Source organism: Equus przewalskii, chromosome 2 (genome assembly GCF_037783145.1).
Source record: "Equus przewalskii isolate Varuska chromosome 2, EquPr2, whole genome shotgun sequence".
Lineage (NCBI taxonomy): Eukaryota > Metazoa > Chordata > Mammalia > Perissodactyla > Equidae > Equus > Equus przewalskii.
This window is the reverse complement of record NC_091832.1, coordinates 70012777-70031912: the sequence shown is the minus strand read 5'-3', so window position 1 is coordinate 70031912 and position 19136 is coordinate 70012777. Positions and strand designations below refer to the sequence as shown.

General features: G+C 43.0%; 1 protein-coding gene across 1 annotated transcript; it reads left to right on the top strand.

The window, feature by feature from the left end:
• The first annotated feature begins 795 nt into the window (after positions 1 to 795).
• TRIM75 (tripartite motif containing 75) lies at positions 796 to 2458 on the top strand. Its single transcript, XM_070608380.1, is given in 4 exon segments — positions 796 to 1578; positions 1830 to 2155; positions 2157 to 2247; positions 2249 to 2458. Coding segments are annotated over 4 exon segments (1410 nt in total).
• Positions 2459 to 19136: the final 16678 nt, after the last annotated feature.

The window sequence follows — 19136 nt, the reverse complement described above, 5'->3', positions numbered from 1 at the left end:
GACTTTCAATTCTGTTCCACTGATCTGTGTGCTGTTCTTGTACCAGTACTATGCTGTTTTGATGACTATCACTTTGTAGTACATTTTGAAGTCAGGGATAGTGATGCCTCCAGCTTTGTTCTTTTTGCTCAGGATTGCTTTGGCTGGGGTGACATGTTCTGAACCCCTTCACGATGTAACATCAATTCCCCCAAGTCATATGGAGAGTTGACCAAGGCAGTGTTCTAATTCGAGTGTGGTACCTCTGTCTGTCCCAGAGGACATCCTCTATGTCGTCTATGCCCATTCCACAGCCCCAGTTGGGGTGAACGGCATGTGGGGATTTTGGTATGAGGTGGGTGGGAGAAGATAGGGCACGATAATAAAGGTATGGGAATGAAAGAGAGAGGTTGGGAGAGGATAATCTGTGTTTGACTAGAATGTGGTAGTGGGTAGAACCACCTGAAATAAACCCAGAGTTCTTTTTTTTTAAGGAAGAAATATCTTCTCATCAACAGCAACCAATGATTTGAGGCAATAACAGTTCTCCTAACCAAGAAAGCTGCTTAGCTTGGCTTCATTTTCTCTGAGCTTCTACAGGCTGGATGAGTGATTGTCCAGCTGAGCTGGGACTAGCTGCAGGCCATGGGAAAGGGCTCTTCTTGGCAGCTGGAAATAAAAGGTCTGAAGACTCATGGGACTTTATGGGCTTCCAGCAAAGTGAGGACTGAGATTTTAGGGTGTATCCATTTCTCACTGCAGAGCCCAGCCTCCTGAAGAAAACCCGCCTCAGTCCAGTCCTTCATTCACAGCGCAATGGCGGTCGAAGCAGCCCTGGCAGGACTCCAGGCAGAAGCCAACTGTCCCATCTGTCTGGATTATCTGAGAGACCCTGTCACCATCGAATGTGGCCACAACTTCTGTCGATCTTGCATCCAACAGTCCTGGGAAGACCGCTGGGACATGTTCCCTTGCCCCGTCTGCTGTCACCCGTGCCAACAGAGGCACTTCAGGAGCAACGCCCAGCTGGGAAGGATGATCGACATCGCCATGCTCCTCCACCTCACCAGGAGCAAGAAGAAGAGGCAGGAAGAGAGGCGCTTGTGCGAGAAGCACAACCAGTTCCTGACCCTCTTCTGTGAGGAGGACCTGGAGGTGTTGTGTGCCCTGTGCACTCAGCCCCCTGACCACCAGGGCCACCAGGTGAGGCCCCCGGAGGAGGCCACCTCTCATCACAGGCAGATACTCAGCAGTTACATCGTGCCCCTGAAGAAGCAGGTGGCAGATGTTCACAAATTAATAAGCATTCAAAGCAAAAAACCCTTAGAACTGGGAGAGAAGATGGAAAACCAAAGGCAGGGATTATTCTCTGAATTTGAGTGCCTGAAGCAGTCCTTAGAACGTGATCAAGAGGTAGTTCTCTCAAAGGTAGCTGATGAAGAGAAGGACATTCAATAGAAACTCAGTGCAAACATAACCGCGTTTTCAGACCACATTTCCACCCTCAAAGGTCTACTAAGCAAAGTAGTAGAGAACAGAGTGATGTCTGAAGTATAATTGCTCTCACAAATTAAGAATTTCTACCAGGGGGCCAGCCCGGTGGTGCAGCGGTTAAGTGCGCATGTTCCACTTAGGCGGCCCGGGGTTTGCCAGTTCGGATCCGGGGTGTGGACATGGCACCGTTTGTCAAGCCATGCTGTGGTAGGCGTCCCACATATAAAGTAGAGGAAGATGGGCACAGATGTTAGCTCAGGGCCAGTCTTCCTCAGCAAAAAGGGGAGGATTGGCAGCAGATGTTAGCTCAGGGCTAATCTTCCTCAGAAAAAAAAAAAAAGAATTTCTCCCAGAAGTCTGAGGATGAGATGAGCCCATCAATCTTTTCCATTCAGCTAAGGAGAAAAGGCTGCAGTTTCCCTCTCCAGCATTCTGCTTTGCAGAAAATTATAGAGAAATTCAGAGTAAATATAATTCTAGATCCTGAAACAGCACACCCTCACCTGATGGTCTCTGAGGATAAAACATGTGTGACTTACAAAGAGAAAACAAAACCTGATTTTCCAAAAAGATTTACAGTCGACACAGTTGTCCTTGGTTTTCCATTTTTTCATTCTGGAAGGCATTTCTGGGAGGTAGAAGCGAGGGACAAATCTGAATTGGCTCTCGGGGTTTGCAAAGACTCTTCCCACAAAGGCAAGGAGACCTCCATCAGCCCGGCAGAGATGCTGGAAGATTCAACTGCAGGGAGATAGTTACGCTGCACCAGGAGCTGTTCCCCCAACCTCTACTGTTAGAAGTGAAACCCGGAGGCATTGGCATTTTCCTGGACTACCAGCTGGGTGAGATCTCATTTTACAACATGACTGAGAAATCGCACATCTATACTTTCACTGACACTTTTACTGGACCTCTGAGGCCTTATGTCCACATAGAATCTGAATCAAAACCTCTCAGAATCTGTACAGGAACAGACTGTGAATGAAAACTCCCTGCTAGGCTAGATCGTTTTTTTTTTTAAGATTGGCACCTGAGCTAACAACTGTTGCCAATCTTTTTTTTTTTTTGAGGAAGATTAGCCCTGAGCTAACTACTGCCAATCTTCCTCTTTTTTTTGCTGAGGAAGACTGGCCCTGAGCTAACATCCATGCCTATCTTCCTCTACTTTATACGTGGGACGCCTACTACAGCATGGCTTTTACCAAGCAGTGCCATGTCCACACCCAGAATCTGAACCGGCGAAACCCGGCCTGCTGAGAAGCGGAACGTTCGAACCTGACCACTGTGCCACTGGACCGGACCCCCCCCTTTTTTTTTTCTGCTTTTTTCCTCCCCAAATCCCCCCAGCACGTAGTTGTGTATTTTTTTAGTTGTGGGTCCTCCTAGTTGTGGCATGTGGGATGCCGCCTCAACGTGGCCTGATAAGTGGTGCCATGTCCTTGCCCAGGATCCGAACCGGTGAAACCCTGGGCCACGGAAACGGAGCTCGCAAACTTAACGACTCGGCCACGGGGCCGGCCCCAGGCTAGATCATTTTAATAGTTTTGGTTTTTTTAATAATGGAAAGTGGCATATGTGAAATATAAACAAACATACGGACAAAGAAAACAGTTCGGCGGTTACCAGAGGAAGGGGGGTGAGGGGTGGGCACGGGGGTGAAGGGGAGCACTTACGTGGTGACAGACAAGAAATAATGTACAACTGAAATTTCCCAATAATGTAAACTATTATGAATCTCAATTTAAAAAAATATGTAAATTAAAAAAAATAATAATAACAATGGAAAGTGGGTAGGCTATTGTATTAAAACTCCAGTCAATCTAACCCTCCCAAGTTTTTACCCCTCAAGAAGAAAGTTTCATTTTGTTTCAACACCTATCCAGGAAACGGTGTGAGCGATGCCTTTCTCCAGGAGTGCTGCAGGGGTTTGCCGGTTAGGAGGCTGGTTGAGACTGGCAGAAAGTGCAGATGGAGTTTGCAACGGATTAAACCAAAACAGGACCGGTTGACTTTGCCTCATCTCTGTAAAGCTTGGACTATGCTGCTATTCCTGCCACGTACAAGCTGTCTACACACAGGGAGCAGACTGTAACCTTACTTTGATCAAAGGGCACAACTACAAGGGGTGGGGTGGACCACAGAGCCTAATACATCAGGGTTGGACATTTTTTTCTGCTATCTCCTACAGGCAGCACACACCACATCAGCCTTCTTAGAAACATTCTACATAATTTTCGTTTCATCCTAAATTCTTCGCTATTTTGCATCACATTTTACAACATGGTGACTCATTATAAGATTGGAAAGTCTTATTAATAACAGACACTACAGTTCAATACCATGTCAGAGAATAAAAGATGAGTCACTGGATAGTAAAAAATACGCAAGCATGATGGCGTACCTATTTTTATTCAGAATTTTCTTACAGATAAAGCTAACATTTATCGAGCCCTAATTATATCCCAGGAGTTGGAGTATGTTCAAAACAACTCTGAGTGGTAGGCACTAGGCCATTAAAAAAGGAAAAGTCCATTGTGTACATTTAAACCCTGGGACACTACACTAACGTCACCAGCGGGACCTGGGTCCTGCTCATTTTCCATGGTAGACTTAAACGCATTTGCAAAATGTAGATAATTCTTTGAAAGAAAGTTATGAAGATTAAATTATATATGTATGTGTGTATACACCAAAGTTAACTTTCATCTCTTTCCCTATTTTGAACAAAACTTCATACCTTAGCCGTTTTTCCATCTTGACATGATGTTCATGTTATTTCCCCTTGTTTTTCTCTCCCACCAAAAATCTTTATATTTTTGAAGAAAATATAGTCAATGTATAGGTTTTTTTTTTGGAGGCTGAAAGGAAAAACTGAAAAGGACATTTCTCGTTCAGTAAATGTGAGCATGGTGGGTGTTGGGTGATGTCAGAGACCTGTCCATTGTGTTAGATGTGATAACACGATGATCCAGGAAGTGCCCTGATTCCCAGAGAGTCACAGTAAGATACATCAGGGTGAAGTTTTTTTCATGATTTTCATTAAAGAACGCCAGCAAAAAAAGCGGGGGAGGGAGGGGAATAAATGAAGCCAAGTGTGACAAAATATTGATAAGTGTTGAATCTCGGTGATGGTGTGCAGACATTAACTTTATGTACTCCTTTTTGTACCTTAGTTGAAATTAAAAGAACGAGCAAAAGTCTTTCCCTTTATCTTTGTGCCCTGAGCTGAGGTTGCCGAATGGACTCTGCCTTCCACACCTACAGTTTGAATGGGCCCACTTACAGTTGAATGAGCGTATTTCTCTCTCCTGTCTTGTCTAAGGAGATGTTTTTGATTAGTCATTAGATATTTTTGATTTTGGGCTAGTTTCAAATTTCTTGAGTTTTGAGAAGCTAGCTATCATTGAACTACAAATATTAACTGTCCGCTTCCCTAGAATTGAGTGCAGGGGCCAGCCCTGTGGCCGAGTCGTTAAGTTCATGTGCTCGGCTTCGGCAGCCCAGGGTTTTGCCGGTTTGAATCCTGGGCACAGACACGGCACCGCTCATTAGGCCGTGCCGAGGCAGCGTCCCATATAGCAGAACCAGAGGAACTCACAACTGGAATATGCAACTGTGTACTGTGGGGCTTTGGGGAGAAGAAGAAGAAGGGAAGAAAAGAAGATTGGCAACAGATGTTAGCTCAGGTGCCAATTTTTTTTTTTTTTTTTTGAGGAAGATTAGCCCTGAGCTAACTACTACCAATCCTCTTCTTTTTGCTGAGGAAGACTGGCCCTGAGCTAACATCCGTGCCCATCTTCCTCTACTTTATATATGGGACACCTGCAACAGCACGGCTTGACAAGCGGTGCCATGTCCACACCCCAGATCCAAACCAGCGAACCCCTAGCCACCGAGAAGCGGAGCGTGCACACTTAACTGCTACGCCACCAGGCTGGCCCTGAAACCAGAGTGTTTTTAAAGAGACTGGCCAGCTAACAACAACAAGAGGGTCAGCTCTCCCAGATAATGCTGAGAAGCCCATGGACGTGAAAGGAGAGATGTGTCCATTAAAACTGGAGGAAGTGCAGGGTTTTTTAAAAATTAATTAATTAATTAATTTTTTTTAAGGAAGATCAGCCCTGAGCTAACATCTGCTACCAATCCTCCTCTTTTTGCTGAGGAAGACTGGCACTGAGCTAACATCCGTGCCCATCTTCCTCTACTTTGTATGTGGGACGCCTACCACAGCATGGCTTGCCAAGCGGTGCCATGTCCACACCGGGGATCCAAACTGGCCGCCCCGGGGCGGACGAGAATCAGAACGTGTGTACTTAACCACCGCACCACCGGCCGGCCCGGAAGTGTAGTTTTGGGTGGCTTTTGAGAGGGTAGGTTTGGCTAAGGTATCAGAGTTGAAGCAGGATTGGGGTGCTTTGTGCAGTAAATAGGTATTGTAGACATCTCTTAAGAAATTTGGCTTTAGGGGCTGTCCAGGGGGGCAGTGGTTAAGTTCGCATGTTCAGATTCTCGGCAGCCTGGGGTTCACTGGTTCAGATCCCGGGTGTGGACATGGCATCACTTGGCAAACCATGCTGTGGTAGGCGTCCCACATATAAAGTAGAGGAAGATGGGCACGGATGTTAGCTCAGGGCCAGTCTTCCTCAGCAAAAAGAGGAGGATTGGCAGCAGTTAGCTCAGGGCTAATCTTCCCCAAAAAAAAAAGTGTAAAAAAAGAAAGAAATTTGGCTTTAAAACGCAGGAGAAGGGGCAGAAGCAGAACAGGCTCAGGTTTTTATTAGTTTTAAACAATTGGGAGATGAAGACAACGGGAAGTTTGCAGTAGAGAGGAGAGGGGATAAGCTCTGTCTTAAGAGATCGGTTCTCAAAGTGATTGGAGGCCTCCAGAGATCTTGAGGTCTAAACTATTTTCATCATAGTAAGACGTTACTTGACTGCGTCATTCACAAGTGTTCCACAAGTTGTCCAGAGGCAACATGACCACCACAGCAGAGGGAAGGCAGAAGCAAACAGGAGAAGCCACGTGTCTTCTATTGAGCCAGACATTAAAGACGTTTGTAAAAGTGTAAAACAATGTCACTCTTCTCACTATTTATGTGTGATGGAAATACAGTTATTTTTCATTGAAATATTTTCCATGTTAATATTTGATGGATTTATTTTTTTTCCCCTCCCCAAAGCCCCAGTACAGAGTTGTATATCCTAGTTGTAAGTCATTCTAGATTTTGTGTGTGTATGTGAGGAAGATTGGCCCTGAACTAACATCCATTGCCAATCTTCCTCTTTTTGCTTGAGGAAAATTGTCCCTGAGCTAACATCTGTGCCAATCTGTGCCAATCTCCCTCTACTTTGTATATGGGATGCTACCACAGCATTTTTTTTTTCTGCTTTATCTCCACAAACCCCCTCGTACATAATTGTATATCATTAGTTGCAGGTCCTTCTAGTTGTGGCATGTGGGACGCCGCCTCAACGTGGCCTGATGAGCAGTGCCATGTCCGCGCCCAGGATCCGAACCCTGGGCCGCCGCAGTTGAGCGCGTGAACTTAACCATTCAGCCACGGAGCCAGCCTCCCACAGCATGGTTTGATGAGCAGTATGTAGGTCGCACCAAACCTGTGAACTCTGGGCCACCAAAGTTGAGCGTGCAAACTTAACCACTATGCCACCAAGCCAGCCTCCATTCTAGTTCTTCTGTGTGGGAAGCCACCACAGCATGGCTTGATGAGCAGTGTGTAGGTCCGTGCCCAGAATCCAAAGCAGTGAACCTGGGCCAATGAAGCAGAGTGCGCAAACTCAACCACCTGGCCATGGGACTGGCCCCAGTTTATTATTTTTAAGTGACAAATATTTTCAAGTGGCAAACTTTGTTAGTTGTAATTTCTCATTACAACTATTAATAGATATTATCCATATACACAAAAGCTCTTTTGGGGTCCTCATTAATTTTTAAGGGTGTTGTAGGGGAGGAAAAATAACTTTCCCTCTACCCTTGAGGTTCTTGGTTGAAACCCTACTAGTAATAAAAGATTAACATAAGAAAAGAAAGTTTAATTGCATACATATGTGTGTACATACGGGAGCCCCACAGATAGATTCAAAAAGGAGCCAAAAGATTTGGATTTATACATTGTTCTAAGCTAAAGAAAGGAATAGGGGTCTGGGGTTTCAAAATTGGGGGAGGCAGTTCATGAAGGCGAGATGAGGAAAAGGTTGACAAGCAAGGTTGCTGGGCATGCAGAGAGCTCTCTCAGGTGAGGTTAGCTCTGGTAATAGCTCTCTGCCTAGTTCAGACCCCCTTTCTAATGTAAATATCCCTCACAAAAGAGTAACTTCCAAGCTGTTTTCAGAGCTTCTCCTGTGTCTGGAATTTTTCAAAATAATCAGCTCAAAATAATCCTTATGCCACCCCAAACTGTGCCTCTTTGTCATAAGGATTATCTTGAGCTGGTTATTTTGTTACAAAAGTTATCCTTTTGTGAGAGACATTTACAACTATAAGGGAAATCTCCATTTGTAAGGGTGTTTCCCTCTGTGCACCAGGAAGAGCAGATGACTAAGTCTCTAGAAAATTCTATCAATGGAGAAGGCACGGACTTCAATCTGTATAACAACCTTACCCTTCTTTACTGTGCTTTTCCTGGTGACCTCCATAACTGGCTGCCTTCCCAATATCTTTTGTCTTTAGCTGGAGATGGTATTTAAGGTGGTGGTTTGGGCCATTTCAGGGATTTACTCAGTTTTCCTGTGTATCTCCCATGTATACGGGAGATACATATAACAAGTTTATCCATGTTATTAAACTTCTGTTTGTTTTTCTCCTGTTAATCTGTTATTACAGGGGATGGGGGTAGGAGGGAGAACCTAGAAAAACCCAGAAGGGTAGGGGGAAAGTTATTTTTCCTCCCCTATGTGGGGGATTGGAATTGGCCACCTGAAGACATGTCTCTTTGGCATGAGGATTATTTTGGGCTGCTTACTATTAAAAACAGCAGACATGAAACTGTGAAAAGTAGAAGTTACCCTTTGTTAAGAGACATTTACATTGTAAAGGAAATCTCCATCTGTAAAGGTGTCTCCCTCTCTGCACCAGGAAGAAGGGGGGATGACCTTATCTCTAGAAACTCTCATCAATGTGGAAGGCAAGGACTTAAGTCTGCATAATAACCTGACCCTCGTTTACTGTACTTGTCTGGTAATCTCCCATAACTGACTCCCCCCACCCCCAAAATCCTTCTTTGTAGCTGATGATGGTATTTAAGATGAGAACCTCTGCTATTTTGGTGAGTTACTGAGTTTGCCTGAATCTCTCCCATGTATACATGTTATAAAGCTTTGTTTAATTTTCTCCTGTTATTCTGTCTCTTGTCAATTTAATTCATCGTCTGGCCAGAAGGACCTAGAGTGGGTTGAGGAAATGTCTTCCTCCCCTACAACTACAAGTGTAAGGGGTCCTGAGACTAAAAAGTGAGAACTGGGCCAGCCCAGTGGTGCAGTGGTTAAGTTCACATGTTCTGCTTCGGTGGCCCAGGGTTTGCCAGTTCGGATGCCGGGTGTGAACCTATGCACCACTTGTCAAGCCATGCTGTGGCAGGCGTCCCACACATAAAGTAGAGGAAGATGGGCATGGTTGTTAGCTCAGGGCCAATCTTCCTCAGCAAAAAGAGGAGGATTGGCAGCAGATGTCAGCTCAGAGCTAATCTTCCTAAAAAATAAATAAATAAAAAGTGAGAACCACTGCCTTAAAGTTTAGAAGGAAAGAGGATGGAGTTCAGATCACAAGAGGAATGTTTAGCCTTTGAGGTGAAGAGGTAACTCCTTAACTTAAAAAGAAGGTGAAGAGGATGGATGATACGAGATTAGGGTCTTTTAATTCATTATAAGAGCTGGAGGGCTTTCCCCACCTGATAGACTCTATTCTTTAATCTACTTATTTATATATTTATCTACATATTTATTCACTTAAAAATTTTCTTCTTGGTATAGGGCCAGCCCTGGTGGCCTGGTGGTTAAGTTCGGTGCCGTCTGCTTCAGGCGGCTCAGGTTCCTGGGTGCGGACCTACGTCATTGTCCGTCAGTGGTCATGCCATGTGGCAGCTCACATACAAAAAGAGGAAGATTGGCAACAGATGTTAGCTCAGAGCCAGGCTTCCTCAGCAAAAGGAGGAGGATTGGCAGCAGGTGTTAGCTTGGGGCTAACCTTCCTCAAAAAAAGAAAAATCCCTATGAAGTCCCAGACAGCTCCTGAGTGGCTCATGCAAGAGGCAGATCCAAACATATAAAGAACTCTTAACAATCAACAATAAGCAAACAAATCAATAAAAAATGAATAAGTGATTAGACATTTAATCACAGAAGAGAATCAGATGGCAAATAAGCTCATGAAAAAATGCTCAACCTCCTAGCCATTGGTGAACTGCAAATGAAAAACACAGTAAGAGGCTACTACATACCTATTAGAATAGCTAAAATTTTAAAAAAGTAACAATGTCAAGTGCTGGTCAGTATGCAGAGAAACTGGAACTCATATGTTGCTGGTAGGAATGCCAAGCGGTACAGTTACTTTGGAAAACAGTTTGGCAGTTTCCTTTAAAGTTAAAGGTACACTCACCATATGACTCAGCAACCCCACTCCTAGGTACTCACTTGAATAAAATGAAAACTTCACTGGAGTGAAGGTCACACAAAAACTTTTATGCAAATGTTTATAACAGATCTATTTATCATAACTCCAAACTGAAGCAACCCAAATGTCCTTCAACTGGGAAATGGATAAACCAACTGGCACATCTGTGGAATACTATTCAGCAATGAAAAGGAATGAACTATTGGTACTGACCACACGGATGGGTCTCCAATGTATTACACTGAGTGAAAGAGGACAGACTTAAAAGGCTGCATACTGTAAGACTCCATTTATATGACATTCTGGAAAAGACAAGACTGTACAGATGGAGAACAGATCAATCCGTACCAGCAGGTAAGAGCTGGGCGAGGGTAGACTACAAAGGGGATGTAGAACTAGGATATTTTGGGAGAAAGGGCTGATGAAACTGTGATCTCAATTGCTCTAATAGTGTCCTACTGCTGCTATAACACAAATTTGTGGCTTAAGACAACAAAATTGGGGCTGGCCTGGTGGCATAGTGGTTAAGTTTGCGCTCTCTGCTTCGGCAGCTCAGATCCTGGTCATGGACCTATGCACCGCTTATCAAGCCATGCTGTGGCAGGCATCCCATGTATAAAATGGAGGAAGATGGGCACAGATGTTAGCTTAGGGCCAGTCTTCCTCAGCAAAAAGAGGAGGATTGGCAGCAGATGGTGGCTCAGGGTTAATCTTCCTCAAAAAAAAAAAGTTATCTTACAGTTCAGAGGTCGATTGTCCTAAAATCAAAGTGTTGGCAGGGCCACATTCTTTCTAGAGGCTCTAGGAAGGAAATGGATTATTTCCTTCTTGCCTTTTCTAGCCTGTAGAGGCCACCTTGGCTCATGGTCCCTTCCTCCATCTTCAAGGCCAGCAGTGTAGCTTCTTCAAATGTGACTTCCACTTCCCTGGTCATATCTCCTTCACTGACTCTGACTCTTCTGCCTTCCTCTATCCCTTATAAGGACACTTGTGATTACACTGGACCCACCCAAGCACTTTGAGATGATCTCCCCATCTTTCATGGTACTTAATCACACCTGCAAAATCCCTTTTGCCATGTAAGGTAACATACTCACAGGTTCTTGGGGTTAGACACGAAAATCTTTGGGGCGGGGGTGCGCATTATCTTGTCCACCACAGCCTGTCCTTGGGCCCCACATACAAAGATTCGCATCTGCCCCACATGCAAAATACATGATTCACCTCATCCGAACCTCCCCCAAGTCTCACCCTATCACTATAGTGGAATTGGTTACGTAACGTGATCTGCACATTGTTCACAAGTCATGGAACTGCATCTCCACAGTGAATTTTACTGAATATAAATGTTAAAACTGGGTATAGAAAAAGAGGAAACAGCAAAGGAGACTGAGGAGAAATCACCAGTAAGGTGGGAAGAAAACTAAAGATAGCGGTGACCTGGAAGCCAAGTAAAGAAAGCAAATCAAGGAGGGTGTGATAAACTTGGATGCTGCTGAGATCCAGGACAACGAGGGGTGAGAACTGGCTTAGCAGCCTGGAGGCCTCTAGTGACCTTGACGACAGTAGTTTCTGTGGAGCAGTGGAGGAAAAAGGCAGATAGAAATGTGAGTTCAAGAGAGAATTGGAGGAGAGGGTAGCCTAGAGACAGTTAACACAGACCAGTGCTATTCAGGCAGCCAGTCCTTGACTATCTGTTACTGGCCCTCCAGGAGATAAGGCGTTTGCACCAGAATGTAGACCAACACATCGCTTCCTTTACTGGGAAATCTTATTATGAGAAAAAAGTCAGCCGGATCTCAACGAGGCTTAGTGACAGAGTTGATTTACTTCTGGCTCAAGACTTGCCTTATCTTCCCATGGACTGGTGGCAGTTTGCCGAGCTGCACCAGGCCAGAGACCACACCTTGGGTGGGACTGGCAGCCTCCAGAAGTGCTTTGTTACTTTACAATCTCCACAATCTTTTTACAGTTGCTTCCTCTCCTTTCATTGTGAGTTTATACCTTAAAAAAATTCTTTACTATGATTTTAGTGGGGTTTAAGGAAGAAACAGTAGTAAATTTGTATATTCGATCCACCACCATCTTTTCTGGCAAATATCCTTTTCTTTGTATGTATGGCATATATTATTACTTAAAAAGCAGTTGTACTAAATATGAATTGTTACTTACATTTTTTATTTAATATATGTTGAACATTTATTAATTAGAAAATAATACACGGTCACTGTAAAAGTTTTAAATAATAGAGAAATAGAATAAAAAGCCCCAAATCCTTCAATTTTATTTTCTTCTCCTTGTTCAACACTTCCACCTTTCATTCTCCCACTCCATAGTCACGTACTCTTTCCAGTGTGAACTACTGTTTGTTTCATACGCTTCTGGACTTCCTTCTATCAATTTACACGCACATACACACACACACACCATTTTTAACTTAAGTGAGATGTCATGAAATTACACAAATATATTCAACAATCTTTTTTCACTTAATATTAGAGGCATTATTTCATGTTGGTATATATATATAAATATCTACATCAGTTTTTAAAATGCTGCAGCGTGTTTCATGCCATGAATCTGCCGTAACTTCTTTAAGGATTCACCTCCTGAATCTATATGCTATTCCATGTGCTTAATATGAAACAATAACGGAGTAAACCTTCACTCATAACTTTTCACGCATCAATACTTTTGTAGGAAAGATTGTTGGAGTCAAAATTACTGGGTCAAATTACCAATTATATGCCCACTGGCACATATCCACATGTCTATCTGTGCACACTCCTCCCAAACTGGATATAACTAATCTCTTCACTCCTGCTACTCTGGCTCGCAAAAACACCCGGTTTAACTTGTATTTCCCTGATGGATAATAAAGTGGCACATCTTCCTCATATATTTTTTGGCCACTGTGTTTCATTTATGAGCTGCATGTATTTATCCTTTGCTTATTGATTTTTTTTTTGGAAGATTAGCCCTGAGCTAACATCTGCGCCAATCCTCCTCTTTTTGCTGAGGAAGACTGGCCCTGAGCTAACATCCGCACCCATCTTTTTCCACTTTATACGTGGGATGCCTGCCACAGCATGCCAGCGGACCCCGGGCTGCCAAAGCGGAATGTGTGAACTTACCCGCTGCACCACCAGGCTGGCCCCCTATCCTTTGCTTATTTTCCTTTGCTTTTTTAAATCTCAAATTTAAAACAGTCAAGTTTCAAAATTCAAAAGGTAGAAAGGGATATACAATGAAGTCTCACTCCCACCCGTCTCCTAGCCACTCATTCCCCTTCTCAGAGGCAGCCAAAGAAAGAGACTAGCTTTTATAGTTTCAGTTTTTATAGTACAGTGCATATAGAAGGAAACGCATATATAAGGAAAATGTACACATATCTTCTCTTTTTACCCAAACGATAGCATGCTCTCCAGTGTGTACCCTGTTTTTACTTTTTTTAAAACATATTTGGAGCTTATTTCTTCTCAGTAAAAAGAAAGCTGCCTCATTCTTTTTGATGGTGTTATTTAACCAATCCTCCACGGATGGACATTGAATTTGCATTCCGATTTGGGCTATTACAAAGAATCATGTAATTAATGCTTTAGCATAAGTGGGAATATATCCCTAGGATAAATTCCTGGAAGTGGAATTGCTGGGTCAAAGCACATACCCATTGGTGATTTTGACAGATGTTTCTAAATTTGCCTTCCACAGGGGTCACCAATTTACATGTCCCAATAGGACACACGAGAGAGTGCTGGTTTACACAAATCCTTGCTCACAGGGAGTAGCAACACTTCCACATATCTGGTTTGCTATCTCACTGTAGGTCAACTGGCATCTCTCTTACTATGACTGAGGTTTATCATCTCAAAGGCCTATGAAGCATTTGCATTTCCTTTCCTGTGAACTCTGTCCATATATTTGGCCCTTTTGCTGGCAGTTTGTTCTTTTTCTTAGGATTTGTAGGAACATTTATATTAGAGAATTCTGCTCTTGTCTGTGTAAGGGAAAACATACTTCCTCCTGTTTCTTCTCTACTCTCAATTCTCTACTACAACACTACTTCACTTCTGGCATCAGATGTGTGGGTTTTCCACACGTACAACAATTCTGCAACATCAAGTGGGTGTCCTACAATTTAACTCAATTCTGAAACCATCTACCTGGAGATAGTGTCAGATCCCACAGGTTAAGGGTTCAGTCCTACAAGACTGCCACCCTCACCCACACACACATTTCTGAAGCCAACTGCAAGTCCTGTTTGTTACCTGTGATTCCCAGGACCCCTTCCTTGGGTTCGATTAATTTCCTAGAGCGGCTCACAGAACTCAGGAAAACGTTTTACTTACTAAATTACCAGTTTATTATAAAGGGATGTAACAGGAACAGCCAGATGGAAGAGAAGCATAAGGCAAGGTATGGGGAAGGGATGCAGAGCTTCCATGCCTCCTCTGGGCACGCCAGCCTCTCTCCATCTCCAGATGTTCACCAGGAACACCTGGAGGCTCTCCAAACCCCATCCTTTGGGGTTTCTATGGAGGCTTCATCACACAGGCATGACTGATTGGACCACTGTCCATGGCTAACTGCTTCAACCTCCAGCCTCCTCCTCTCTCCCCTCCCTGGGGATGGTGGAAGAGGGGCTGTAAGTTCCAACACTCTCATCGTATGGCTGGTTCTCCTGGCAACCAACCCCATCCTTAAGGACTTTTCCAAAAGTCACCTCATTAACAGAAACTCGAGTGTGGTTGAAAGGGGCTTACTATGAACAACTCTCCTTTTGGTGTTATGGCTCTGGAGCTATTTCAGGAATTGATGACAAAAGACCAAACATTACATCAAAAGATGCTCCCATTGCTCGTATCACTTAGGAAATTCCAAGGGTTTTAGGAGCTCTGTGCCAAATACATATTTATTATAAATCACAATATCACAGTCTGTGAAATGAATTGTAAATATTTTTTACCCAGTTCCTTATTTGTTTTATAACTTTTGTCTTGTTCATCTTATAACTGTGTTTGCCAAGGGGAAATTTTGATTTTTATGTAGTTAAATATACCAGGCTTTTCATTTATGGCTTCTGTGCAATCTTAGAAAGAGTTCCCTCACTGAAATGATTTTAAAAACCTCTCCTATTGTTTATTCTAATACTTTAATAGTCTCATTTTAAACAGTGAAATCTTTGAATCAGCTAGGGTTTAGGAGAGATGCACTGTCAGGGAGAGATATAACCTAAGTTTTTTCCCCTTGATGCTGTGCCCAGTTGTCTTAAGACCATTTACGGAATGAGCTAACTTTTCTGTGATTTGAAATGTCACCTTTTTTATACCAAATTCCTATATATAGTTTGGTTTATTTCTGTATTTCCTATTTTGTTTCATTGAGCTGATTATTCATGAACATTATCTCACTGTTTTAATTATTACTGTTATTACAATATGCCTAACACCTTATAGCATTAGTCCTTTCATAGGTCGATTAACTGAGGGAGAACCGCCAGCTTTGTGATGTAAGTTTCTAGTCGAGGACATGTCAAGCCTTTTTAAGTCTTCTTTCGCATCCTTCAGTAGTGTTTTTAACTTTTCTTCAGAAAGATCTGGGTATTTCATCTTTTTTGTTGTTATAAATGAGGCCTTTTCTTCAATTGTATCTTCTAACTGGCAGTGGTTTGTATTAAGCAACGGATTTTTATATACTAACTTTGCACCCAGCCACCTCACTGAATTCTCTTATTTCTGTATTTTTTGTAAGAGTTTTTCCAGTAGGTTCCTCTGGAGTTATTTGTGGACTCAATCATATTATCTGCAAATAACAATAACTCTGTCATTCCCTTGTCAATCTAGATAGCTCCACATTCTTTTTCTAATGCTTTGTTGGAACCTCCAGAACAGTCAGGGGGGACACACACATCTTGTTCCCGATGTTAATGGGAACATGTCTGATGTTTCCTACTAACTGTGTTTTCTGTTGCATTCTTTCTTTTGAAAAGAAATTCTTACATATGAATGCTTGACTCTGATATTCGAAATATTCTCCCATACTATTAGGCTTAGTCTTAATTTTGTATATGGTACTGAACATCTATGTCAGTATATAGAGACACACATTCTTTTTTTTATTTTTAAAGATTGGCACCTGAGCTAACAACTGTTGCCAATCTTCTTTTATTTATTTATTTTTTTAAATTTTTCTCTCCAAAGCCCCCTTGTACACAGTTGTATATTTTTAGTTGTGGGTCCTTCCAGTTGTGGCATGTGGGACCTGATGAGCAGTGCCATGTCCGTGCCCAGGATCCGAACCAGTGAAACCCTGGGCTGCCGAAGCAGAGTGCTGGAACTTAACTACTCGGCCACGGGGCTGGACTCTACACACATTCTTTTTTTTTGAGGAAGATTAGCCCTGAGCTAACTACTGCAAATCCTCCTCCTTTTGCTGAGGAAGACTGGCCCTGAGCTAACATCCATGCCCATCTTCCTCTACTTTATACGTGGGATGCCTACCACAGCATGGCTTTTGCCAAGCAGTGCCATGTCCGCACCCAGGATCCAAACTGGTGAACCCCAGGCCACAGAGAAGTCGAACGTGTGAATTTAACCGCTGTGCCACCTGGCCGGCCCCTACGCACATTCTTTTTAATCACCTGAAACTACTCCAGTGTTTGTATTATTAAATCCACTTATCATATTGAAATATTTGCCCCTCCCTCATTTTTCACTATTATAATCATTACCGCCATGATTCTCTTATGTCTTTGGGTAGCTGTGTATTATGCCAGAGAATGCTTTCATTTTTTTACTTTTAAATCTTTGCTACATCTGAAATTGATATTATATTCTAGTCAGGGGAGAAAGAAATAAAGTCAGTCAATTATATAATATGGTGAGTGGTAAGTGCAATGGAGAACAAATTAAATAGGGTAAGGGAGATGGAAAGTGCCAAGTGTGCGGAAGGCTGAAGTTGTAAACAGTGGTCAGAGCAGGCCTCACTGAGAAAGTAACATTTGAACAAAGACTTGAAGGAGATAAAGGATATGTGGGAAGTGATCATTCCAGGCAGCGGGAAAAGCAAGTACAAAGGTCCTGAGGTGGGATGTGTCTCACAATCCAAAAAATAACATTGTGACTGAAGCAAAGTAAGCAAAGGAAGAGTGAGAAGAGATGAAATAGGGGTGAGAGGTGGAGCAGATTTTCTAGAGCCCTGGAGGTCACTGTCAGGACTTGGCTTTTCACAAAGATAAGGAACCATTAGAGTAACATGATTTGATGTACGTTTTAGAAGGATCTCTTTGGCTGCTGTGTTAAACATTGATGCTTTTTGTTTTGGGGTGTTTTTTCTTTTTTTTTTTTTTTTGCTGAGGAAGATTAGCTCTGAGCTAACATCTATGCCAATCTTCCTCTACTTTATATGTGGGTCCACCACAGCATGGCTGACGAGTAGTGTAGGTCTGCACCCAGGATCTGAACCTGCAAATCCGGGCCACTGAAGTGGAGCATGCTGAACTTAACCACTATACCATGGGGCCAGCTCCTAGACATTGATGTTTTTTATGTGTGTGTGTCAGGGGGAGGTAGGGGTGACTAGAAGCTGAAAGACCACTTAAGAGACTATTACCATAATTCATGTGAAGATGACGGATTCTGGATCTATTTTAAAGGAAAAGCTAGCAGGATTTGCTGATAAGATGGTATCTGAGTGTGAGAGGAAAGGAGCTACCACAGTGGAGATGGAGAAGGCTATGGAAGACAGCTCAGCTCTGGATGTATTATGTTTGAGATGTTTTTAGACAACCAAGTAGAGATCTAGAGGGGACAGCCGGGTAAATGAGTCTGGAGTTCAAGGAGAAGACCTGGCTGGAGATGCACATTTGGGAGTGGACAGCTTGTAGACTGTATTAAAGCCATGAGACTGTGTGAGATCACCAAGGGAGTGAGTGTGGATGGAGAAGAGAGAGGCCCAGGGTTGAGCCCTGGAGCACACTAACATTAAGAAGAAAAGGAACCCGCAAAGGATACAAAACAAGAAGCCAGTGAGGGTGGAGGAAAACCAAGAGACAGTAGTGAACTGGGAGCCCGCATGAAGAAATTAATCAAGGAGGGAGTGATCACCGGAGATGAACGCTGCTGATCAGTGAAGAGAGAGGAAACTACGCACTCACCTCTCCCTTAAGCAATATGGAAGGAAGGTAACTGGTAACCTTGACAAGACCAGTTTCAGTGCAGCAGGAGGGTAAAAAGCTAAACTGGATTAGAGAGCCCAGGAGGAGAAGAACCAGAGACAGGCTTCCCTGGTTTACAAATAAACCATTCTCCTTAGGAAACCTAGGGAATGTTTTGAGATTTTTGTGATTTGTGATTGTCATATATTCAAGGTTTGTTTCCTCAAGAATTCAAGATCTAGCAGACGGGAGTTTTGTATTCAAGACTTTAAAAAGCCTCTGATCAGGCTGTGAGATCATTAAAGTAACAGTCTTTTCTGTAAAAATGATAGGGAAAGGAGAACATAAAGGTCATTTCATTTGCCATTTGATTTTCTGAATGGTTATAATACATAAGTTAATTTTTTCCATAAGTCACATTAACATAAGAGTTCTCTATGAGGTTGAACTTACAGAAGAAGAATCAAATTTATTAAGCCCAGTCGTTGGTTTATTTGTCTCTTGCGTTCACTTCCATTCTCCCTCTACTCCCCCCACCCCCTGCTTCCCTGCACCGTAAGAATGTAGATTCTATGAGAACATGAACCTTCTCTGTCTTATTGACTCCTGTATTCCCAGCACCTACAACACTCTCTAAAACATGGTCAGCTCTCCATTAAATGTTAAATGTTACATGAAATGAAATGAATGTGTATGGAGACATTTTTCGTTGTTAGAACTGGGGGCTGCTCTGGGCATCCTAGTAGCCAGAAATACTGCTAAACATCCTAAAATTCACAGGACAGCCCCCCATAACAGATTATCTGACCCAAAGTGTCAATAGTGCCAGGGTTGGGGAACCGTGCCTTAGAGGAAAAAAAGAGAAAGAATTAACTTAAGTCC